Here is a 22,019-nt window from a genome sequence, read left to right on the forward strand (position 1 = left end):
TGATGTTGATAGGTTCCTCCGACCACGTCTCTCCTCTCTGAATGTAAGTCATATCGGGAGTAAAAACCGGAATATTGTCGACTATCAGCTGAGACCACCGACATCCTCGAGCGGCATCCAGCCTGAGTTCCTTCTCAGACGTAGTGTACGAGCATCCGCCTTCGTATGAGGAAGCCTGTTTATCTTCGTCAAGTCGACGTAAAGGCGAAGAGAGTCCTAGATGGTTTTGGATGACTCGTCCCCAGCACATTTTACAAATGCCATCCGATAGCTCATCGTCTGGAGAAACGGCACCTTCCTGCTGATGTGTCTGTGTTTGAGTTTGCTCAGGCATAAACCTTAGATGATCCTTAGCCCTGAGACTTTGTGTGCTTTCATGCAGGAAAGATCACTTACACAAAGCGTTATGGAACAAAAGGTTTACACAGGAGATAACTGCCGGGGGATGGTTGATGATCAAGCCAGAAAGTTCGCGGCGTGTCGTGTCGGAGACGCACAATCTATAATTTACCCACGGTGGCCTTAGCGAAATCCGTTGTATCAGAGCAATGTCAAAACTGATTATCATTTCAAGTTAACGTTACGTCAATAAATAAAATAGACAGCACGTAGTACGTGTTTGCGGTGATCATGAAAGACAATGACAAGACGTGAACGTTGAGTATAATGCGCGATTCGTCAATGTGTCTCATGATGCGGGAACTGCGAGCCTTCATACACACATCTTCCGTCACCCAGCGCGATGCAGCTCTTTCCGTGCTGTGGGTCTGCCAACAGCTCCAGTGGACACTGAAAGTCCCATCTCTTGGTCGTCGGCATCACTGTCTTCGTTAGTTCGTAAAGTTCGTCCACGTTGAATCTACCCTCTGCCTTTATCTTCTCCACAAATCCTTCAAGCCTGTGTCGTGGAGACCGTTGGGAGCCTAAGTGAGGCACGCAAATTGCTAAGAGGGATATCAATAGGTTATTAGTCCTCTGGCGGCTGGCGGAGGTTGAGTACGTACTGGGGATGCTCCGTGCTGCAACTTCTCTCCAGTTAAGCGATCTGAAGAAAGCATGCCTCTTAACCTCGTCCCAGCCTGGTCGCTTGGTAGGATCCTCTTGCAAAAGCTACCGCACGGTATGGCAACATCAGAGCTTCGATGTTTCTTGGAGGAAGTATCACGTACATCAGAGATCAAATCCTTAGCATAAGGGTCGCCCACGCATATGATGCAGTTGCGCGGATCCGGAGTCCCACCCATCCCCGAGAATGGACAGTCGCTCCACTGAAACAATTTCATGTGAGCAAGTCATCATCGCTAATATACGATAGTATGCTTACATGAGGAAGCCTGAGGCAGAGTTCCAAAAGCAAGACACCAAACGCCCACATATCCGTCTTGTATCCGTACGCCGGATCTTCGGGACCGCGAGCAAACATCTCCGGTGCCATGGAGTGCGGTGTTCCACAGCTCGACCTCATGACCATGTCCTTCAGGGACATACCATCAGCTGCGATGCAGGCGAGGCCGAGGTCACCTAGTGCGGCGTGTCCGTTGGGGGAAAGAAGGACATTGTCGAGCTTTATGTCGCGGTGAACGATGCCAAGGTTATGAAGATCTTCGATAGCCAAAACCTGACATAAGAGAGCTTAGAAGGATTCTGGTGTCAATGATCCCAGAGTAACTTACAATCTCGGCCGCCCAAATTCGGATCTGGAATAGCTGGACGGGCACACTCGCGGAATCCCGTATCCGTGCACCAAGCGAAGAGGGATAGAGTCTCTGTGGGAGGCATCGCTGTTATAGCTGCTGTAACAAGCGCGCGCGTTACTAACCTGGACGAAATAAATGTTCTCGTCGTCCTCAAACGAGTACAACACGCTGGTCAGGAAAGGAGACCCGGCCTCTGTAATACGCTTCAGAGCGAGCCATTCGTTCTCGACGAACTCCATCTCGCTCTGGATGCCCGTGCCGTTTCCCGATAGACCGTTGGATAGGATCATCGGCTTATGGAGAAGCTTGATGGCAACTTCCTGCCCTTGGTTCGTGAACGCATGCCAGACGGTGCCGAAGCTGCCACTGCCGATCTGAGAGCTGGGGTAGAACTTGATGCCGCCAAACGCAAGATGAGGTCCGTATGGTGGCACGAAGGCCTGAGGAGGCAGATTGGGAGGGAAGGCTGGGTAACTAAACACGAGATCGCTTTCGCAGCGTTCGTCTCTGGTTTGGTGGTGTCGAGACGACCTCACGGGGACAGCATTACGGTCGGATGAGGCAAGCGGACGAGAACAGACACGGATGGCTAGGCCTTTAGGATACACAGGAACGTTATCATGGTAATCAGAGTCTGGCGAGCCTGGACCAGCGGCGACAAGCTCCTTTGCAAGCGTCTCAATCACTGGGTCTAATGCGTTACCACGCTGTTGAGGGGTGATTGGAAAGTCGCTTTCCAGAGTTCGTGGAGTGTGCTCCAAGAGAGGAGTGCCGGAAGTGGTTGCCAGTCGAGGGCTGTGACGAGTGGTAGGAAGATGCAGCGGGGAAACCAGAGCGCCGTTGTTGGCTTGATGGTTCTCGCTCGCTGCTGACGGTTCGTTGCATAGAAGAAGGGGTCCCGCATCGAGAACGCCCTCCTGACAGCGATGGTCACATGCGGGAGATTCAAGTCCATAAGGGTATTCAAGGGTGCCGAGCGGAGAGATCTCGACAAGAGAAAGACACATCGAGGTTCGAGTAGGCGGAGAAGTATGTGGAGATGGCGCGAATGGGGTATCGTTGAACGCAGACTGACGAACTCGCCTGCGTTTACTGAACCAGGTAGTCTTGGTGCTTTCGGGAGCCGTACCATCGCTAGGTTCGCATACGTTCCGTTTGCGCTTGAAAGGGGAGAGAATTATTTGAGTGAAGCGAGGCATGAATGAATGGGTATAAAAGGACAGATGGTATAAAGAGTGAAGAAGGATAGGGAAGTGCGTGATGTGATGGCTAGGTGCAAGAGCAGGAACGGCTTGGTGTTATCGAGCAGCGGACAAGGGCCAGCAGGGCACGACCGTCGAGCCATCCCGAGGTCGTGCTTTTATCCCCACAGTCGGAGACGCCTCCCTCATCACTGTAAAGGGATATAAGTTACAGGAATGACCGTTAAACGATATGTTGAGACGGATGGCTCTCTGAGTAACGTGCATGTTCCTGTAGCAAGGCTGTGCATCCTACCCGAGGGCACGGCGCTCGGGACGCCACCACGAGCTTCGAGCTTCGAGCTCATTATCCGCTTGCGTTTACGGCCAACTTCTCGAGTTGACGTTTGGGAGGTAAAACACAGCTTCTGCATGAAGTTGTGTCATATGTAATTCACTTCCGAAGTGAATTGAACGAGTAGGGAAAGTACTAGTGCGAAGAAAAAGTAGAAGGGTACTTGCTGCCAGTTCACAAGTGAGCTCAGTTCAATCTCCGCCCAGCTCCGCCCGTCCCCATTCACCCCTCGTGAAATTGAGGCTTTGACACTGCAGACAAACTATCATTTTTTTGTCACGAAAAGTGATTGAAGAAGGCGCAGAGATGAAAGCCTTTTTCACCCATCTTTTGCTGTGCGAAATTTTACTGAAATGTGAAACTTTTGCCTCGGAGTTTGCATTTCTGTGCGGAGATTTGATAGAAACATGTCCGAATCAGGAAGGTAGAGTCCAAATATGGTAACCCACCCAATTTACCAGCATAAAATTGACGCAAATGTTGGCTAAAAGAACACCTTTTCCTGTGCAAAAGGGGGTTCCAAAACTCGGAGGAAAAGGCTTTCATCTCGCCGCCTCTTTCTCTCGGTTTCATCCCGGGTGAAATCGCCGTTTGTCTGCAGTGTGAGTTATCGTGTTACAGTGGTCGACATGTTGTATTCCTGAAATCAACTAGAGGGAACCAAACACAATTTTGAAAACCTTACACTATAATGATTACATGCTGCACGCAAGACTATATCCCCTCCTTCGCTTTATTGCGATTTTAGCCTCTGCCTGTTTGGTGGTGTGAAGTGCATATCTTACCACGACGAAGCAATAGATTAAATAAACAAGTGACTTTAACCTATTGTCTGTGACGACTAAGACCAACAATACCTATCCAAACAGCTCTCACACACCCCGCTCCTCGCCGTCCCCGCACGCGCCCTCGCGCGGTCCACAACAGCGCACGCAAGACACGCCGGCCACTCCGAATCTGTTGTCTCGCTCGCATTCGCGGGGTACCCCTGCGTGGCGAGCACGAACGTCTGGTCGAGCATCGCCTGCACCTCGCTTTCCTCATACGTAAGCTGGAATGTCGACGTGTTCGTCACTGGCGCGGCTCCGTCGTGCGGCGGGCCGCCGTTCGCGAGGTAGATCACGAGCGGGGTGGAGAGGTTCGCGGGCGTCGTGGTGCACCCGAAGAAGGTGGGCCGTGTGGTGAGATTCTGCGAGGTAAATTCTGCGGTGGTGGTAGGTACGGGCGGGAAGGAGTAGGCGGAGGGGAAGAGGGCGCTGCGGTCTTGGGTTGCCTGCGAGGTGATGAATATATGTGAGCAGTGTGACTGTGTATCTGAGAGGGAGAAGAGCTTACAATGAGGGTACCGCCGTCGGCGAAGTTGTTCTCGGCGTTGTTCTACAAATGAATGAGCCTCATGGTCTATGTATCAGATGTTGTATAGCAGAACACCCACCACATCAATAGCGACGATGACATCGATACCCCGAGCTTTCACAAGTAAAGGTTGCAGCGGAATAACCTGTCCGTCCTCGCCTCCGTCAACGAGGTGTAGGTTACTCTGCTTTGAGGCTCCGAATGTATCCGAAGCGACACCATAGAATGGGTTTGGCCAGTACGCGTATAACTCGTTTTGCAACCCGGGCAAGGTGTCTGAGGCAGCCGCGAGAAGGGGGCCGAACGTGTCATTGAGTAACTGCGGAGAGGGACAGGCAGTCAGATCGTTGACTCGGAGTCATGTGGGAAGACCCAGTGAGGGAAAGATAAAACTAACATCAAAAGTAAGGTCGTTGAATAGCTCCGACGAGGAAGCAGCGACAAAGGACGTCTGGTCATAGTTCGTCACACACATGCTGCCGTTGGCCGTCCCGAGATATTTTGTCGGCGCAAATGCAGAGAGCATCGGGTCGTACGAGCCCATCTCATCTAGAAGGAGTGCGAACATATCCAAGCTCGACGGTCAGCCTTCTGTTGCTGCTATCAAAGGAGAACGCAGGTTTGACGCAGGTACGCACAAACGTTAAACTCGAAAATCGGATTTGTTAGCGGCTCCGTGTCGCCTGGAATGATTTCCGAAGCGTTTGTGGTGGGGACATCAATGTCCGCGATGACAATCGGAAACGGCATCTGGCGCGACTCGAACATCGACCTTTTGGCCCAGTCGTCCACATGCATGTCCATACGTCAGCAACAGGTCAACAGGTCATATCACCATCAACGCAAAAGTGCCACTCACGTATTTGCAATATCCGAGAACAAAACACCCGCCCCATGGGGGTACGCCTCGTCATAAAAGTTGCTCTCCGTCGTCCCGTTCGCAAAGTGCCGTGCCAGCGTGCGCGACCACACGTCCGCAAATGTAACAGGGTACCCCGCGAGCTGCTTGTCCAAGATCTCGCTCACGCACGCATCGACGTACGCGAGATCCACGAGCAGGTCGCCACTCGGCGCCGCCAGGCTGTAGTTCGCGTGCCACCCACCCCAATATACATGCGCGTCCCCCGCGCCCCCGGGCGCAGCGTACTCCGTAGACGGGAAAACAAGATCCTGGATGGTAGGGAAGTTGGCCTGCGCGAGCGAGCTGACGAACCACGCTCCCCCGGATAAACCAGAGAGATAGGACGCGCCCTGCAGCAGCCCGCCCGTGCCCGCGGCCGCGCTCGTCCCGTTCCGCCCGTCGAGCGCGTTGAGGAACCCCGCGCCGACAATGGCGGCTCTGTATCCGCCTCCACTTGTTGCGATGCCGAGCGTCGGGCCGTCGCTCGAGTTCGCGAGGAGTGCCGAGACGTACGACGGGAGCGTCGTCCCGGTCGCCTCCACGTTGGAGAGATAGGTGTGCCACGCGCTGGGAATGACGTCGCTCTTGCGCGACTGGATGTATGCGGCTTCGCCGGTGCTCAACGTCTGGTTCGACGCGGCGGATCCGGCCATGCGGACGAGCTCAAAGTCGGCTGGACATGGGCCTTTGATGGGTGTGTACGCTTTGGCTGGAACTGCCTGGGCATACGTAGTGGCAGAGGTATATGCAAGGATAAGAGAGAGTGAAACAAGTGGAAGACTGGAAGCCATGGCGGTTGGCTGAGGCCCCGTGAGGTGTGAGCGAGGGTGGATGATGAAAGTGTAGGTGAACTCATGAATGTAGCTGCGATGTCGTCCCACCTTTAATGCGTCGAGCCAGGTTCATTACCGACGTCAGACTTTGGGTCCGTGTGAGCATCTTATGATGAATATACGCCTAGACGAGCCCGAAGGAGGGATTTTTGTCATGAAACGTTACTCGCATCCGAGCCGAGGAACAGTGCATCTTGCATGTATATCCCGCTGAAGCGTCGAAGCTACGGCAAAATCTTGGATGTTGCATTTGCTTGTAGATCAGCAACTGTGACAAATCAGCACGGGGGCCGACGGACAACAGGCACGGTGAGGGCAATTGGGTGAGGGCAGGTAAGAGAAGCAGCATGAAGTGCGTCCATGTGGAATTGATGACTGGAAGACTCGGCATCGGGCTTCGCCGGCCCTGTGTGCCGTCATCACGTCTTACTTATGAGCGCAATCGTCATATGGTTCACGCTCGGAATGCTCGACTGTACGTTCAATTGCAAGATGTCGAAGAACGTGTGATGATGGCCGCGCTGCTCTGCGCGATAAACTGCATTGATACGGTTTATCCCTGCGGAACTTTGTCGAACACTGACGCTGACCCACCGGGCAACGCGTTAAGCGAGCTGCCCACGGCCTGGCATTCAGACCGAGACAAAGATCGGTAAAGACGACGCGGAGGGTTGGCAGAATGTGCAACTCGCATCACATTGGCACTGGCAAACATTTCTCACTCGGAGTGGCCCTAAGGTCAAGACTGGAAGACGCAAACGGGGAAACGTCACCGGTAGGTGGAAGGCCCAACGAACACTATCTGGGGAGCGGCAGGCCGATTTGCCACTGGGAAAGTGCTGACTGCCCAAAATGAACGGACCAAAGCTGAGTCCCAGGCCTTTTATATTGCTAGGTCTATATCCAGAATTGAGTTGTGGTGGACGCATTCGGGGACTGATACGAATAAGGCATTGAATCTACTACGCAGGTTATGAGCAAGAATTCATCCCCGAACGCTGACAATACTCACAGTAAAGCACAGACTGAAGTTGAAAGCTTTCATGAAGTGTACAGCTCCTCCTTGGTCTGAATGCCTAGGTCACGGGATGACCCGTCAGCGAAAAGTTCAACATTAACTCCAACATATGACGCGACTCACCCAACTCCTCACGAACAGACTTGAGCTCCTCCAAGTACGCATCGTACTGCTGCTTATTCTCCACCTTTTCGCGGACACCCTCAAGGACGCGGACGGCGGTCGCGTAGTCGTTCACCCTGCGGGCGGCATGGAGGGCGGCTTCGATGACGCCGGGGGAGGGGACGAGATCGTGGGCGAAGCAGTTGTTGAGGCCACGCTGGACCTCAAAGAGGTCCTGTGCGCCCTGGAAAAAGGCGATGTAGCGCTCGGAGAACGACTCGAACGACTCCTGGCCGTGAGCTTCCGAGGACCAGCGGAGACCGGAGACGACGGGTGCGCGCGGGGCAGCACGGGTGAGGACGGTGGTGGGGCGAGCGCGGAGGACAGAGGCGAGGATGCGCTGGGACATGGCTGGCTGAGTTTGCGCTGGCTGGCTGGTGAAGGGGGGCGACGAGCGAAACGGCGACGGTGACAAGCAACTGAAAAAGTGGGCGGGGATAAACGCAACAGTGCCCGCTTGCTGCCTGTCCGGGATATCCCGGTTACGCGCGTTTGACGCGGAGCTCCCCTCTCTCAGCCTGCGCGCGAGACCGGGTGTGACAGGCACACGCACCTCCTACCCCCTGCCGTGGCTCACGACACGCGCTTGTCTCGCTTTTAGAGATTCACTGGACCTCTTTCTATGTTGGCCTGCAAAAGATCTCGAGGAAGGCTGAACAGACGCGCTCTGAAAACCGTTAGGCGTAATGTCCTTTGATGCACAGCCATCGGCGCGTATAGCCAGGGGATGTGAGACATGCCCTCTCGATCGGGCGCCCGAATGAAGCTGCCCAAAAAATTCAAACCGGTGCAAGACATGGTAGTCGCTGACACAGAAGGTCAAAGACCCAATCTCCATCTGCGCTCTTTTTCCTCTTCTCTATCAGCTTGCTTCTGTACAGCGCTCCGGCTTTGCAACCCTTCATACATTTATCACCGAGATCGCACCCCATTTGCGCCCAATACCAGCGCCTGTCATGGAGGCGATATCTCATTAACAGTGCAATTGACAACTGGCTCCAACATCACATCGCCACGCTCATCGTGGCTTCATCGTCCCTTATAACGACGTCAACTGAGCTCTTTCTGTTTCGCAAACCCCCTCCTGAACCCAAGTCTCTTTTCTCTCTGCTACAACGTAATGTCAGACTCAAAGCCCAACGTCGAGAGAGGCTACGACATGAAGAACAAGGAGCTTGTCGACGACAGGTATTACAACCTCAAGCCAGATGAAAGTGCATTTTTCAAGGCCCAAACTGGAATCGCCAACGACGACGAGCTGAAGAAGCATATCGTCGCCATACAGAAGAAGGCGTACAAGGTACTTTTGCGCTAGCGTTTTCCGCTTCACATCAACTTATCACTCTCTTAGGTCTTCCCGTACTCGTGCATTCTTCGCTTCGCTTTCACTCAGTAGGTGACTATTTCTCTGCCAGCTACTCGCGCTGAGCCCTATTCTCTGATCACTCATGCAGGCTGAAGATATCGTCTATGACGCCCATTGCATATGAGCATGTCCTTAGGCTCGGCAGAGAGCGTCCCGGTGCCATTTTAGTTGACGCCGGTTGCTGTTGTACGTTGTTCATCGCGTTTTGACTGTTCTTTGTTGAAACCGTGGCACCTCATAGTCGGCAACGACGCGCGAAAGTCCGTATCTGATGGATTTCCTGCAGAGAACGTGGTAGCCTTCGATCTACACCCAGGTGCGTTTACGCTTAACCCTCCCTCATGCCCCACACCCAATCCCGCTCCCTGCAGAGTTCTGGGACCTCGGCCATGAGCTCTTCAAATCCACTCCTCAGTCGTTCCCGGCCCAATTTATCCCGGGAAACATCTTCGACGACGCCATGCTCTCCTTGCCCGACAGCTCCTCGCCCTCTCAGCGCCCAGAGGACCTCTCGTCGCTCACCAGCCTAAACCCCCTGCGCGGTCACGTCTCCGCGATCCACGCATCCGCCTTCTTCCACCTCTTCTCCAAGGACGCACAGGCCGACCTCGCCGCGCGCCTCGCGGGCCTGCTCTCCCCCAAGCCGGGCTCCATCATCTTCGGCACGCACACCGGTCAATTCGAGGCGTCATTCCAGCCATACGGCCCGCCCGGGCCAGGGCAGGTGCAGATCTTCTGCCACTCGCCCGAGACATGGAAGGAGCTATGGGACGGAGTCGTCTTCCCCAAGGGCACGGTGGAGGTTAAAGCGGAGCTCGAAGACGCGACTGCGTACATACGTCCAGACTTGGCGAAGGAGCATACCGACTCGGGGGGAAAGGGGTGGTGGTGGCTTAAGTGGTCTGTTGTCAGGCTGTAGACTATCTTCGCTTGTATGATAGTTCGACTTTCACCGATGTATCCGACTGAAGTTCAGCTGTTTTAACAGAGCGAAGGGAGCACGTTCGGTCACTAACATCCAAACCTATTACCACAGCTGTGTCATTATTCAGTCATGTTTCACTCTGACCTATCGCAGAAAATTCGGGCGATGTGTCGCGTTCCTACGAGCAGTGACAAATAGCCACTTGGTCCCGTCTGCTACCATTATCTACCGCACCAGCGGTGTATCCGACATCGACCCGCACCACGAGTTTTTCACCCTCTACTAGCTGAAACGCCCTATTGTCTCAGAAACAAGGAAGTGAGCGCTTTGGCGCATCCGTTGATATAACTCGTATCTTCAAAATTATGGTAGGCTTTTGTTGCCCTTTGTTTGTCATTTTGATATGAGGGTTTCCTTTTTGATCTTGGCCTGCCATGCTTACCCCGAATAAATCCCGAACGTGGTTGAACGACACCGTGACTTTGCTGGTGATACGTGCAGTTATCTATGGTGCGTTTTTTTTCCTTAGCTAAGCCCTTGGGAAACTTTTGATATGCTGTAGCGGTGTGAGCTCGAGCTCATTGATATTGCCAACTTCGATAGAAAGTGCCGGACAAGTGCCGGAGCGTAGCTCGGCGTGTCTTGTGGGCATTACATGTGCAATGCATTAATAGGATGTGGCAAGGTAGCAGTGTAGGCGCGCACTCCCATGGTGCATTGCCACATTGAGGGCACTGGGCGCCTAATCTGACGCCACTTCACCGACGGCGTGCATCATGACCAAAGTATTTGAAGCACCTAGCACAGGGCATGTCAGCATGGGAAGTTCGGAACACTGTCTGACTTTCGCGTCATCACTGGGGTCCGGTAAGTGCCGAGACAACAACGTCACCAACACGTCTGTCAATTTCTGATCCATGTCCGCTCCTCTTGTTTGCCTCTCGCTACTATCTCGTCTCGCATACATCTTGTCGGCCACGGGTAATCAGGAGGAAAACACTCTGGAGCAAGCCATCTGGTAAGGATTTGTTGGTACCTATGGCCTGATCTCTGCTTCAAGAGAAGTCCTTATAGCAGGTAATGAGCACCAACAATAGTAACCCCAGCGGCAAGCGGGAACCAGGTCATCTAGTCAAAGGATGTGTTTATTGCACCAAAGCTCAACGCCCTGGAGAGAAGACTCTTCAATGTTGCTCAGTCTGTAAGACCGCGCTGTACTGCGTAAGCCACTGATGTCTCCGACTTTGGCCGGTCTCACTTCTAACTGTTTCACTCTAGGACACGAAATGCCAGAAGGCTGACTGGCCGTTTCACAAAGTACGGTGTCATGTTCCATCATCCTCACACAGTTTGCACGCTATCTAACGGCTACTACTCGCTAGGAGCACTGCCATTCTAAAGACAAAAGGCGAAGAGAGATAAGATCGGCTGAGCCCGACGGCGGAAAAGCCGTGCACGACTTCGATAAATGGTTTGGCTGTCTTCCTTGTCACCTCGTATTCTGGATATTACTGATTTACAAAATCCAGGATATCTCATCACAACCCTCTATTCACCCTGGTGCTCTATCGCGCACTCAAGCTCGAGACGGACCCGGACGCGTTCAAAACCAAAGGCCTGTTTATCAGCTTCAAAGAAAAAGAGAATCGTGAAAGTTACCCGCTCCACCAGAGATACGTCGTCTCATTTGGATATGTCGCGGACCTCGACATGGTTCGCAGTGTGGCTAACACTTCAGGCGCCGGTGGCATCGCGGACTACGATCGAGCGCTAGCGTCTGACCGCCGAATTGGCATGCTTGTGTTGATGTGCCCGCCCCTGCTGTGTCAATGGCAACGAGCACAGTTGATGACGCCCGAAGAGCTCAAGGATGCAGCGCCAATTGTAGGCGGTGTTCCTGAAGACTGGGTAAGCTCATCATAGTAAATGTTGGGTGAAGAAGCTCACACAATCCTCTTAGGTTCCATGGTTGAATAAGGCCGTTAACGAAAATTATGTGACGAAGATCAAGTTCGGAAAGTCCAGTGGGAAACAGTAATGCTAGTTGTACCTAGGCTTTCAGGTCACTGTTGGTTTTCACTTGTTGCTACCTTGTTACTCGTACAAGTATGTCATGAGCAGCGCTACTTTACAGCCCTCCACCAACGATTCCCTTGCAGTCCACTGGAAATTGGTGCGTCTCAGCGTCTTCGAGCACTGCCACTGTCTCGCTTGTGAGTGACGTCAGTGACTCGGCAGGCGCTAAAATAGGGGTGCATCACGGCGTGGAACGACGCGCGCTTGCCTTACTCCCACTTCATCTCGTTCAGCCAAGCGTCCAGCGCAAGTAGCCAACGACCAGCTCCAGAATAAGAAAGGAATATCCGGGGTTAAACGTTGGACAGTGGTAAAGCCATAATTATGATATTCGCCATGCATGCCGCTACGTAACTCATGAAGTTTACTTCGGTACATATTCAAGTGCATCGCCCAGCAACCATACAAACTCCGCGGAGATATTGTTGCCTACAACAGTCCAAGTATGCAGTGTCCAGGGCAAGGAGGATTAGTTAAAGGCTGCTCTGGGTGCCATAAATCCTTTATACCCGGACAGCAACGGCTGCATACTTGCTCAGGCTGCCAAATGGCCCTGTATTGCGTAAGCCCATATCATCTACATCTTTGAGATAGAACTCTGGATCACTCACTGGTTGTAGAATAAGGACTGTCAGCGAGCTCACTGGCCTATCCATAAGGTCAGCCATTTCTTATGACTATACTCGCTCAGTGGGACGTCGCTATTGCGGGCTTCTTACGTGACCTATTTGGTAGAACTTATGCCGCCTGAACATGCAGTCGCGCGAAAACGAAAGGATGCTCAGTCCTGAATTAAGGAAGGATGCCGATGACTTCTGTAATTGGTGCGTATCTTCGACTGCACATCAGAGTTAATCCTTCGAGTATGAGCAGGATATCGCATCATCGTGCCGTGTTCACAGTGGCACTTCATCACGGACTGGACCTCGAGAATAATCCAGATGCATACAAGACCAAGGGTCTGATTATACAATTTACAGACAAACCTCACTGCATGGACTACCCGCCGCCGCAGAGATACAATGTTGCTCAAGGACATGTCTGCAATATCGACTTCATTCGCCGGACAACCGACGGCGATCTCTCGGACTTTGATCAAGCAATTGCAGAGGGCCGCCGAATGGGCATTATGGTCTTTTGTTACAGAGAAAACCTGGTCAGGCAGTGGCAAAGAGTCACTATGCCGCCGCCGATATTTCTCAAGAGAGCCGCGCGAACCGTCGAAGGGCCAAGAGACTCATGGGTACGTCCACAAATTTGTATACTAGTGGCTGAGCGAGCTCATGTAGCTATGTTTGTAGGTGATGTGGCTGGACAAGGCCGTCAACGAAAACTTCGAAGCTAAAATCAAGTTCTCAAAGCCACCCGCTCGCAATGATGGACGGCGTTAGATGTGATATTGTTTTTGCCTCTGGTATCGTTGTATTTTCTGGGTTTCATATCGCGTGCATACTAGTATACCGCATTCTTTTATCATGCTTCTAGCTATCTTGATCGTGGTCATCTGAAGGGCCTTACTGAACACGCATTGGGCAATCTTTAACGTTACACCTTGCGTCACTAATATGTCTATATGGTATTGCTGTTCTTGTCTCGTCGTACTTCGCTGAGTGATGTAGGGCGGGGATGCACCACGATACCTTGAGCAAACCTTAGAGGGTTAAGTTAAGCAGCCACTGTAGTTTCGGCAAGCGCCGGATTAGCCGCGTCAAGACGCGTCGCACTCTTAAAGCTTTAAAGCTTGATGCGCATCTTCCCTCTTTCTATCACGTCCCCTCCCTTCCCCGAGTTCCAGGTAGCCCCCTGTCCACCGCTCATACATTGAAAGCGCCACTAATTCGGTATGCAATGTTCTGTGTCACCTGATGCAGGGTAAACGGAGGAATCCACAACCAGACGCACCCGATTTGTGAACCATGAAGGACCCAAAATCGGAACCCGCCCCTCAAGACGACTATGGTGGAGAGGCGAAGTGGCAGGGGCCCGGGATCTTGGCTGATGGATGTGCTTCGTGCGACGCACACCAAGGCCCCGGTTCAAAACGATTACAACGCTGCGCAGGCTGCAAGAGGGTCCTATACTGCGTAAGCCAAAATTATGGCCCCGTCGCGATACAGACTTACCTCAGCACTTCACACTAGAGTACAGAATGTCAAAGGGCTCATTGGACTATACACAAGGTATGACCATTCCTTCCGAGCACAACGTCTATGCGGCGCCCGCGCTGAGTACCTTCCCTGTCAGAAACTCTGCAAATTGAATGCAAAGATGCTTCAAGAAATCAGCGGTTCTCAGCCTCAAGCTGCGGGGGTCGCAGCAGAGTTCGACAAATGGTTCGCCCGCTCCTTATTTCTGCTCCCGTTGCTCCCGTAAACGTCACCTAGGGCTACATTACACCGTCCAATATTCGTATTCGCAATCTATCATGCCCTGCAACTCGGGAAAAATCCAGACGCGTACAAGTCTCATGGCTTATATGTCGAGTTCACCGCCAAGCCCGATCGCCACAAATATCCGCTACACCAAAGGTACAACGTCGGCATGGGATGCATTGTTAGCCTAGATACTCTCCATCAAATGGTAAGCGAGACGCCGCATGGAGAAGAGTTGGCAACCGTCTATCCAAGGCCGGAAGAGGACCGTCAAATTGGCGTTATTTTGCTCACTTTCAACGGCATGGCGCGGTGGCAACGGTTGGGACTGATGGAGCTTGAGCAGCTTGGAGCAATTGCGAGGAGCATCGGAATACCAAAGGACTGGGTAAGCCGCTAATTCTGTGTGATTTCTTCTTGCGACCTCATAGCAATTGCATAGGTATCCTGGTTAGAAAAGGCTATCAACGAGAACTTACAGGCTAAGATCAGATTACCGAGGGATTTCAAGGGTGGTCAACATTAGAAATAGTGATCACGATGATTGGTCGCGTTGTGCTCCCGCTCAGGTTCTTATAGGTTCTTTATCAGAGAAGGATTTATCTCTATTCATTGCTGGAGAGCTGCATCCCTTGTCATATATGCGTACGTGTGGTTGACAGTCATTCCTCGCCCCGTCACCCACTGTGCTCATCAGTCCAGTGTATCAACGGACATATAGTTATTTCAGTGATTATAGATGTATTCCCATTCTAAGTGATGACAGACTAGAGTTCAAGCTCTGCAAAGGCCTTTACTTTCCTGGTGCCCGCGCGTATGTTCCGAAGGTATGTTTCCGGCAGTTGCCGATTGGTTGCCAACAGGGGCGATCTGAGACATGCGCTCCTCTGTCCCACTTCAGCTTGCAGCTAACTGTCTCACATCACCCTGGTGAGCACCAGATAGCAGATAAACAACTTTGAGCAAACGATAGCTCGTCAAACCCACAGCAAGTATGTTTGATGTTGCGTCACTAATCGGAGAGCAACTAACATACAGCACCACAGCCGATCTCCTATCTGTGGTTCATGAGCACTAGCTACAGTATCAGTTCGGTAGGCGTGCCGGGCAGCAACTCTGGAGAAGAAGAGCTAGTAGTCCTGTCCTCGCATCTTATCAAGGGGTGCGTTAATTGCGATAGACCAGAAACTCCTGATCAGAAACTTCTGAGCTGCTCGGGGTGCGGGAGGGTCCGATACTGCGTAAGCCAGTTATCACAGTCTCACGAGACACGGCTTTATATCATCTGTTTCAACATAGAACAAAGAATGCCAACTAGCCCATTGGCCCGAGCACAAGGTACTGTATTCACCCTGCCGTGATTAGAGAGTAGCGTGTTTCTAACTTCTCATTGCATTGACGGCACCGATTGACAGGTGGCGTGTAAATTGAACAGGAAGGCAGCTCAAAACGCCAAATCAAGAGAGTCTGATGGTGGAAGGGCAGTCCACGAGTTCGGAAGATGGTCCGTGTGCTTCATTCTTATTCTCTTCGCACGGCAAACCAATCAAACCGAGACAGGGTGCAGCTGAATAACCCAGTGTTCACACTTGCGGCTTGAGCTCTTCGGAATTTGCCAATCGCGGAGGCACCGACTGGATAATGGTATCGAGGTCCTCAGTGAACCCGCCAGTAACATTATACCTTTGGTACATCGTCTTGGGATTCACGCTTAGAAAGGGTGTGCGATACGCTGATAGCGCTCAGGTATGATTTCTCGCTTCCTTTATACTAGTAAATACATTAGGAGTACTTCTGTAGCTCCTGTACTTGTATTTAGCTTCTGATTCTCTAATAAATAGCTTCTGCTTTCCCGAGCCTTGGCCCGGGACTTGTGACTCGTCTGGTGGTCTATCCGCCCATCTCGTGTCTTGTTATCTTATCTCGGCATCGGCTGATTACGTGAACACGATGACAGGCTCACGAATTCAACACTCCCCCTCAAACCTTGGTCCATGCCGAGTCTGGGACACGTTTTTCGTGTCCTGGTTTTGGGAGAGGTTTGGTGAATATAGTCACTGTCATTGTCTTGTTCTGATAATCTTGTGTCATCTCTGGGTTCTTTATTAATTCTTTTCGTGAATGATATATGGTCTGAAAGTGTTTTATGCTTTCTTTATATCCATATTTTATGTCTATTCTTTTTGTATAATAAACGCGGTGTTTACACGGCATTTTTCGCCGAGCGTTTACTCCGTTTGTAGGTCTGAATTGACTAAGCAATGGCCAGTTGCTTTTGTTGTCTTTATTATATTTTATTCTTTAGTTTCGCGTGCCAGCATTGATTATTCAAGCATGTTCACGCCCACAGTTTGCTATTTCATATTTTATCGGATGCTGGTTCCAGAGGATACATCAGACCCATTTGTCTACTTCGAAGATTTTTTCAACTGTGCTCTTTAATCTGACGAGCTTTCTATTCTTAAAATTCTCAGCATGCAAGAGAACTTTTTATTTATTAGGCTAAGTCTTGTTTTAGGCTGGTATGCATCCCAGCTTTTATGATTATTTATTCATTTAGGGTTTGACTTGTTTATGCCTTTGGTCTAGTGTATAGTTAGGCCACGCAGTAGCGCTTTTTAATAGCCTTGTTTCTTTGACTCGCAGATTCTTATTTGGTTTTTTGTTACTGAGTTTTCTACTCGGATTTTGTTCTGATTGTGTCTTTAGTCTGATCACGTTTTTCGCCTATTTTGACGCTGGATCTAATTCTAGCTTTCGTATTTTACTCTAGAATTCTTTATGCCCATTTAAGCAGCTTTTTATATGCCGGTTTCGGCGTGGTATCTAACTACTCCCCCTCATGCCGGAAACCCGGCTGGGAAAGTGCATTAGAGTTCGCTGGGACATTTTTGTCTCCCGAACTTTGTATATTTTCGTCTCCATCTCTCATATTTTTAACTCCCCCTGACTTCAGTCAGTATGCTCGGGGGAATAATTTCAGGGACCTGTCTTCGATAGGCTCTTTTATATGATGATTTTTCTGTCTGAGTTTTTAAGCTCTTGCCATATTTGGCGCGCAACTTCAGTCTGACTGTCTCAGCCCAATTATTCGGACTTCTATCTTGTCTTTGGAGTATATGTCATCGAGACACTCTATATTTCTATAGATATTTTCTCATTTATTTGAGCACTTTCGAGTGCGACTACTCATGTCTGAGTTTAAACTTTGCTACCATATATGGTATAGAGAGTCAGTCTCATCTTGACTGTTTCAATCTCAGTTCTAGCTCTTGCCTTTTTCGGCAAAGAACATGAGTCGGGTTCTCTCTCATGATGAACACAGCTTGTCGAACTTATTCTACAACCTTTCAGGTGTATCTTTTATTTTATGTCTGTCTTTCGTAGTTTTTTAAAGAACTTCATAGTCCATTTGAGTATGTTACAAACGTGTGAACAAATCAAAATTCTGAGGTTTGGGAACATGTGTCATGTTTGTTTTTTCTCGTAAGCAGGACATTGTCTGACCAGTCCGCTTAATGCGTGTCCAAATACCTGCTCCGTAAATAGAGAGTATCTAGTTTTTGTTTGGTCTTCTGCTGGGCTTCTCGGCCTTATGCAGATTCTACTCGGGCAATCTCACCCGAGTACTTCTGTTTTTGTTTATTCACATAAATGTTTATTATGTCATCTACCCATTTGGTAACATGGACCGTCTCAGGGGAATTGCAAATATAATTGCACGAATCTGGCTTTCGCCAGTTTCGTATGGACTGTCTGAGTCCGAACGCGCAAGCACGTGATGTGCTTCTGCTGCCGTTCTCCGGCATGGCCTGTCCACGGTGCGTGAGGAATAGGATGTGGCAAGCGAGGCGATGAAGAAGCGTGGTGTAAATATATGCGAGCGGGAGCGCGGGGCTCATAACCTCTTGGGATTCACGCTTAGAAAGGGTGTGCGATACGCTGATAGCGCTCAGGTATGATTTCTCGCTTCCTTTATACTAGTAAATACATTAGGAGTACTTCTGTAGCTCCTGTACTTGTATTTAGCTTCTGATTCTCTAATAAATAGCTTCTGCTTTCCCGAGCCTTGGCCCGGGACTTGTGACTCGTCTGGTGGTCTATCCGCCCATCTCGTGTCTTGTTATCTTATCTCGGCATCGGCTGATTACGTGAACACGATGACAGGCTCACGAATTCAACACATCGGATAGTTAAGGTGGTTAGGCTTCGACGCAAACTGGACAACGACGCCTCTAGTCTTGTACGCGCTTGGGTCGGCTTCGAAACCGAGTGCATGGTATAGAGACTCTAAAGGGCAGCCGTCCTACGGGTCTCATCCTGTTGTTCTGCGATCGTGTTGCCCACGTGCTCAAATTACACTTACCCTCGTTGCAAGAGATCGGAGACGCAGCAAAGGGCATCGATAAACCAGTGGATGGCGATTGGGCAAGTCTGACTCTTTGCACGTCATCGTCCCCAGAAACTTATGGCAATGTTGTAGTTGAAGTGGTTGGATAAAGCCATCAATAAGAACTTCCAGGACACGATCAAGTTACCGAAGTCCTTCAGGTAAAATTCTCTGCAAAGGACGCTATTTTTACAAAGGATGTTATGTTGTTTACGTTTTGTTGATGTTATATTGATCGCAAGGATTTCATACTAAGTCGTTTGTCTATTAAGTACAAGGCCACTGGCAACACCTTCGTTCCACTCCGGTTTGTTTACACTATAGTTCCTGTAACTGATACTGGCTTAGATTGAATGATTACTCATGTGCTACTTCCGGTTTATACCACTTCTCGCTCGAACGCCCAAGAGTTGCCCAAGAGTGGTGATAGGAGAATAAGGCCGAGACATGACAGACGGCCGTAGTACAGTCAAGATAAATGTCAAACGACCAAAATGACTGAGAATTGGCTACGATTGAAGTGCGTGGATACCAACTAAGAGGTCAGATACGGTTGAAAGGGACAATTTAAGAAACTAAGGGTTGCTTTGCAATAGATAGCCATACAATTTTCCCCCGGTTTTATCACTGTAGGATGAGTAGGATGTGATATCCCGACTCAATTAACGATTAAAACTTGTTTACTAGTCAACCACGAACGTGAAATAAGAGCTTTACGGATACCAAAAGTCCAGGACGGATCACTACTAGAATTTCGGGGCAAAGCACCATTAACTTATGCCGTGTGCCACGGAAGTTCCAGGGCCGCGATGTCAATGAAATCGCTAAAAATGGCAAACAAAGTGACAGCACCATAGCTTAATGTTGCCCGCGATCCACTAATGTCTATTTATGGGCAATGTACAGCAAAAACGGAGGTGATATGGAATGGAAAATCTAGATATTTTGGGGTAGTTATTCCTACTAATGCATGTCTAGCACATCTAACTTAGAACGACACACCAGGAAACACCAAATTCGGATAAAGCCCTCTGAAAATCCAGTGCAAAATGTAATGGAGAGCGCCACGGAATTCGTATCAGACGGGAGTCTCAAGGCAATGCAATAGGTAAATAGCGGCAAATAAAGGGTCATAATTTTAATGATACAGTGGATACGGTGGATGGATTCTGGATAAATAATATTGGGTATTCTGATCTACTTATGCACTATTGTAAATTGGGAACAGAAATCGGGAGTTGAACTCAAAGGTTACGATAACGCTCCACCTGGAGTTTAGGTCACAGCACCACTGACTCATGCAGTATCTCCTACGAAACGTTCTGGTAGTGTGACTGTCAAAAATGACAAACTAAGCGAGAACTCTGTAAGGGTAGCATCGTGTCTGCACCTAGACCACCGTATGTCCATCGCACGTTTGCCTTGAGGTTTCGCTTTCGAAGATTTAGATACTCGCATTTTTGTACTTACTCCCTAGCAATCGATCGGCACTCGGTTCTCTCTTGATCCCCTTTGAACTCGTGAGAGCACATGTCGTAGCCCTCACCGGCTTCGATACTTACAACTCTAAAATGGGAGGTCTAGACGTCTTGGAGGGTAGTAATTCATGCTAATGCTTGTTTAACACATGTAACTCAGTAGGAACAGCATTGAAACGCTGAAGCTGACAACAAACGGCACATATACTAACGTAACACATGCAAGATATCTCTGAATCTCTGTGGAAGAAAAAAAAAACGGGGAGCAAGCCAACAGCGCGTTCTACGCATCCCGGCAACGTCCTGAAGAGACAGATATGCAACAGGAATATCCAAAACACTTATTCCTCGGGTACGAGAGCAATCTAGGATGTCTGAGACATGGTAGCACAATGCAGGTCGCAGGACAGCTAGAAAATCTACAGTACTCGTCTTTTAAGCTTGATCGCATGGGCATAGCTGCATAGAATAGGTGTTCCACTATGAGAGCTTGGGAGAGAACAGTGGGGAGGAAATGCTACGTGCTGGGGCTTGTTTTATATGCTCAGTCCCCCAATAATTACCATTTTTAGGACTTAAGAAAAGGTTGCTAAGCAATGATATCACACATAACGCCACACGAGGAAACACCAAACTCGGATAAAGTGTCACAATGGAAATCCAGTGCAAAATGCAACGGAGAGCGCTACGGAATTTTCACGCACAGGCGCCGCCGGAGCTTCAAGGCAATGCAATAAACAGTGGCAAACAAAGAAAGCGTCATAATTTTAGTGATACGGGGGATTACTTGGTCAGTGGATTTAGGATAGTCGTGACTGTATTACTACTTATTAGCATGTCGTGGGGATGGACCGCTGTTAACATAGTTTCAAACACGTTTACATAACAATATTCAAGTACTCTGTGCGTTGTGTGCAAAAGGAGGTGCCGATCGAACTCACTGCTCGGCTAGCACTGAAAACGTGCTTTCCACATGTGCCCATACATACCCGCATTAAGTTTAGCGCACTCATCTCACCTTCCACCATTCAACTCCGACGGATTTGAGATAGAGAAGGACCGTTGATCAGAACCCATGTAAGCATATATCGTACTCATGACCAGAGAATGACTCACAGAATATCCAGCACGCTCCTCACATAGTCCCTCTTAGCCATGAGCGCAAGTGATGGCGTATCCTTGGATCACATTCCCAGCATCGTAGACGGAACGCTGCAGTCTCAGGGCAGTGCACGCTTTGTCAAAGCATGTGTCGCTTGTGCAAAACCCCAAGAACCGGGGCAGAAACCACTGCAGCGTTGCTCAGGCTGCAAGCAAGTCATGTACTGCGTGAGCCTGGATCATCAGCTTGCTGGCAATATAGGTTGATTAGTCTCGCTGACGTGGTGGTTGTAACAGAGTCCGGAATGCCAATGATCCCACTGGCCTGTTCATAAGGTGCTGTATTTGTCCAGAGTCCCCATGGAGTGGACTATACTTAACCGCACGTCACTGGTGATGGCCATTCGCAGGGGATGTGCAGAATGACGACGAGGATGAGGCAAGCCGCCATGCAAACTGAACCTGATGATGGAAGGGCCGTCAAAGAGTTCGAGAAATGGTCCGTCTGCTTGCTCTCTTTCGTTGAAGGGCTGTTCTGAATCCACTTCAGGGCGCGACTTCAAGTTCCGGTGTTTACGCTAGCATTCCACCATGCTCTCAAACTCGACGCGAATCCAGAGGCGTACAGGTCTCGGGGCTTGCTTGTCAAGTTCACACCAAAAGCTGGTCGCCTCGATTACCCGCTCCACCAGAGGTACGATGTTGTTAAAGGGCAGACCGCTGACCTTGAGGTCATTCGAATGGCCACGACCGACATGCACGGAGACGTCTTCCCAGACTTGTCAGATGGACGCCGGATAGGTCTCAT

General features: G+C 50.2%; 8 protein-coding genes across 8 annotated transcripts; 5 read left to right on the plus strand and 3 right to left on the minus strand.

Moving 5' to 3' along the window:
• Positions 1-550: 550 nt before the first annotated feature.
• On the minus strand, positions 551-2,922 carry CONPUDRAFT_142169 (kinase-like protein). Its single transcript, XM_007766930.1, has 6 exons — positions 1,820-2,922; positions 1,674-1,766; positions 1,325-1,618; positions 1,170-1,268; positions 1,005-1,110; positions 551-944 (listed from the first exon to the last, which is right to left on the minus strand). The coding sequence occupies exons 1-6, from the start codon at positions 2,894-2,896 to the stop codon at positions 679-681; spliced, it is 1,935 nt and encodes a 644-aa protein (XP_007765120.1). The 5' UTR covers positions 2,897-2,922; the 3' UTR covers positions 551-678.
• A 1,152-nt stretch (positions 2,923-4,074) lies between these two features.
• On the minus strand, positions 4,075-6,281 carry CONPUDRAFT_88051 (lysophospholipase; the record flags this gene model as incomplete). The annotated part of the gene is made up of 6 exons (XM_007766931.1): positions 4,075-4,506; positions 4,569-4,610; positions 4,669-4,908; positions 4,987-5,138; positions 5,228-5,361; positions 5,449-6,281. The coding sequence occupies 6 exons, from the start codon at positions 6,279-6,281 to the stop codon at positions 4,075-4,077; spliced, it is 1,833 nt and encodes a 610-aa protein (XP_007765121.1).
• A 712-nt stretch (positions 6,282-6,993) lies between these two features.
• CONPUDRAFT_162852 (COX5A-domain-containing protein) lies at positions 6,994-7,929 on the minus strand. The gene is made up of 3 exons (XM_007766932.1): positions 7,465-7,929; positions 7,336-7,399; positions 6,994-7,285 (listed from the first exon to the last, which is right to left on the minus strand). The coding sequence occupies exons 1-2, from the start codon at positions 7,850-7,852 to the stop codon at positions 7,365-7,367; spliced, it is 423 nt and encodes a 140-aa protein (XP_007765122.1). The 5' UTR covers positions 7,853-7,929; the 3' UTR covers positions 6,994-7,285; positions 7,336-7,364.
• A 733-nt stretch (positions 7,930-8,662) lies between these two features.
• Positions 8,663-9,788, plus strand: CONPUDRAFT_48616 (uncharacterized protein; the record flags this gene model as incomplete). Its single annotated transcript, XM_007765901.1, has 5 exons — positions 8,663-8,803; positions 8,855-8,895; positions 8,958-9,055; positions 9,111-9,185; positions 9,241-9,788. The coding sequence occupies 5 exons, from the start codon at positions 8,663-8,665 to the stop codon at positions 9,786-9,788; spliced, it is 903 nt and encodes a 300-aa protein (XP_007764091.1).
• A 770-nt stretch (positions 9,789-10,558) lies between these two features.
• On the plus strand, positions 10,559-11,832 carry CONPUDRAFT_162854 (uncharacterized protein; the record flags this gene model as incomplete). Its single annotated transcript, XM_007766933.1, has 7 exons — positions 10,559-10,661; positions 10,784-10,812; positions 10,869-11,015; positions 11,073-11,111; positions 11,177-11,265; positions 11,324-11,702; positions 11,755-11,832. Exons 1-7 carry the CDS (start codon positions 10,571-10,573, stop codon positions 11,830-11,832), a joined length of 852 nt encoding a protein of 283 aa, XP_007765123.1. The 5' UTR covers positions 10,559-10,570.
• Positions 11,833-12,735: 903 nt separating this feature from the next.
• Positions 12,736-13,261, plus strand: CONPUDRAFT_150511 (uncharacterized protein; the record flags this gene model as incomplete). Its single annotated transcript, XM_007766934.1, has 2 exons — positions 12,736-13,113; positions 13,172-13,261. 2 exons carry the CDS (start codon positions 12,736-12,738, stop codon positions 13,259-13,261), a joined length of 468 nt encoding a protein of 155 aa, XP_007765124.1.
• Positions 13,262-13,786: 525 nt separating this feature from the next.
• Positions 13,787-14,768, plus strand: CONPUDRAFT_70457 (uncharacterized protein; the record flags this gene model as incomplete). The annotated part of the gene is made up of 4 exons (XM_007766023.1): positions 13,787-13,954; positions 14,115-14,203; positions 14,255-14,630; positions 14,685-14,768. The coding sequence occupies 4 exons, from the start codon at positions 13,787-13,789 to the stop codon at positions 14,766-14,768; spliced, it is 717 nt and encodes a 238-aa protein (XP_007764213.1).
• Positions 14,769-21,265: 6,497 nt separating this feature from the next.
• CONPUDRAFT_49350 (uncharacterized protein) lies at positions 21,266-21,750 on the plus strand (the record flags this gene model as incomplete). The annotated part of the gene is made up of 2 exons (XM_007765955.1): positions 21,266-21,439; positions 21,622-21,750. 2 exons carry the CDS (start codon positions 21,266-21,268, stop codon positions 21,748-21,750), a joined length of 303 nt encoding a protein of 100 aa, XP_007764145.1.
• Positions 21,751-22,019: the final 269 nt, after the last annotated feature.

This window comes from Coniophora puteana (genome assembly GCF_000271625.1).
Source record: "Coniophora puteana RWD-64-598 SS2 unplaced genomic scaffold CONPUscaffold_2, whole genome shotgun sequence".
In the NCBI taxonomy this organism is placed as follows: Eukaryota; Fungi; Basidiomycota; class Agaricomycetes; order Boletales; family Coniophoraceae; genus Coniophora; species Coniophora puteana.

Coding starts and splice junctions, on each gene's coding strand:
- CONPUDRAFT_142169 (XM_007766930.1), bottom strand. CDS start 2,896: ATGCCTCGCTTCACTCAAATAATTCTCTCCCCTTTCAAGCGCAAACGG. Junction 1,619..1,673: donor GAATTTGGGCGGCCGAGATT/GTAAGTTACTCT, acceptor CTCTTATGTCAG/GTTTTGGCTATCGAAGATCT. Junction 1,111..1,169: donor CTAAGGATTTGATCTCTGAT/GTACGTGATACT, acceptor ACCGTGCGGTAG/CTTTTGCAAGAGGATCCTAC.
- CONPUDRAFT_162852 (XM_007766932.1), bottom strand. CDS start 7,852: ATGTCCCAGCGCATCCTCGCCTCTGTCCTCCGCGCTCGCCCCACCACC. Junction 7,400..7,464: donor GTCTGTTCGTGAGGAGTTGG/GTGAGTCGCGTC, acceptor CCCGTGACCTAG/GCATTCAGACCAAGGAGGAG.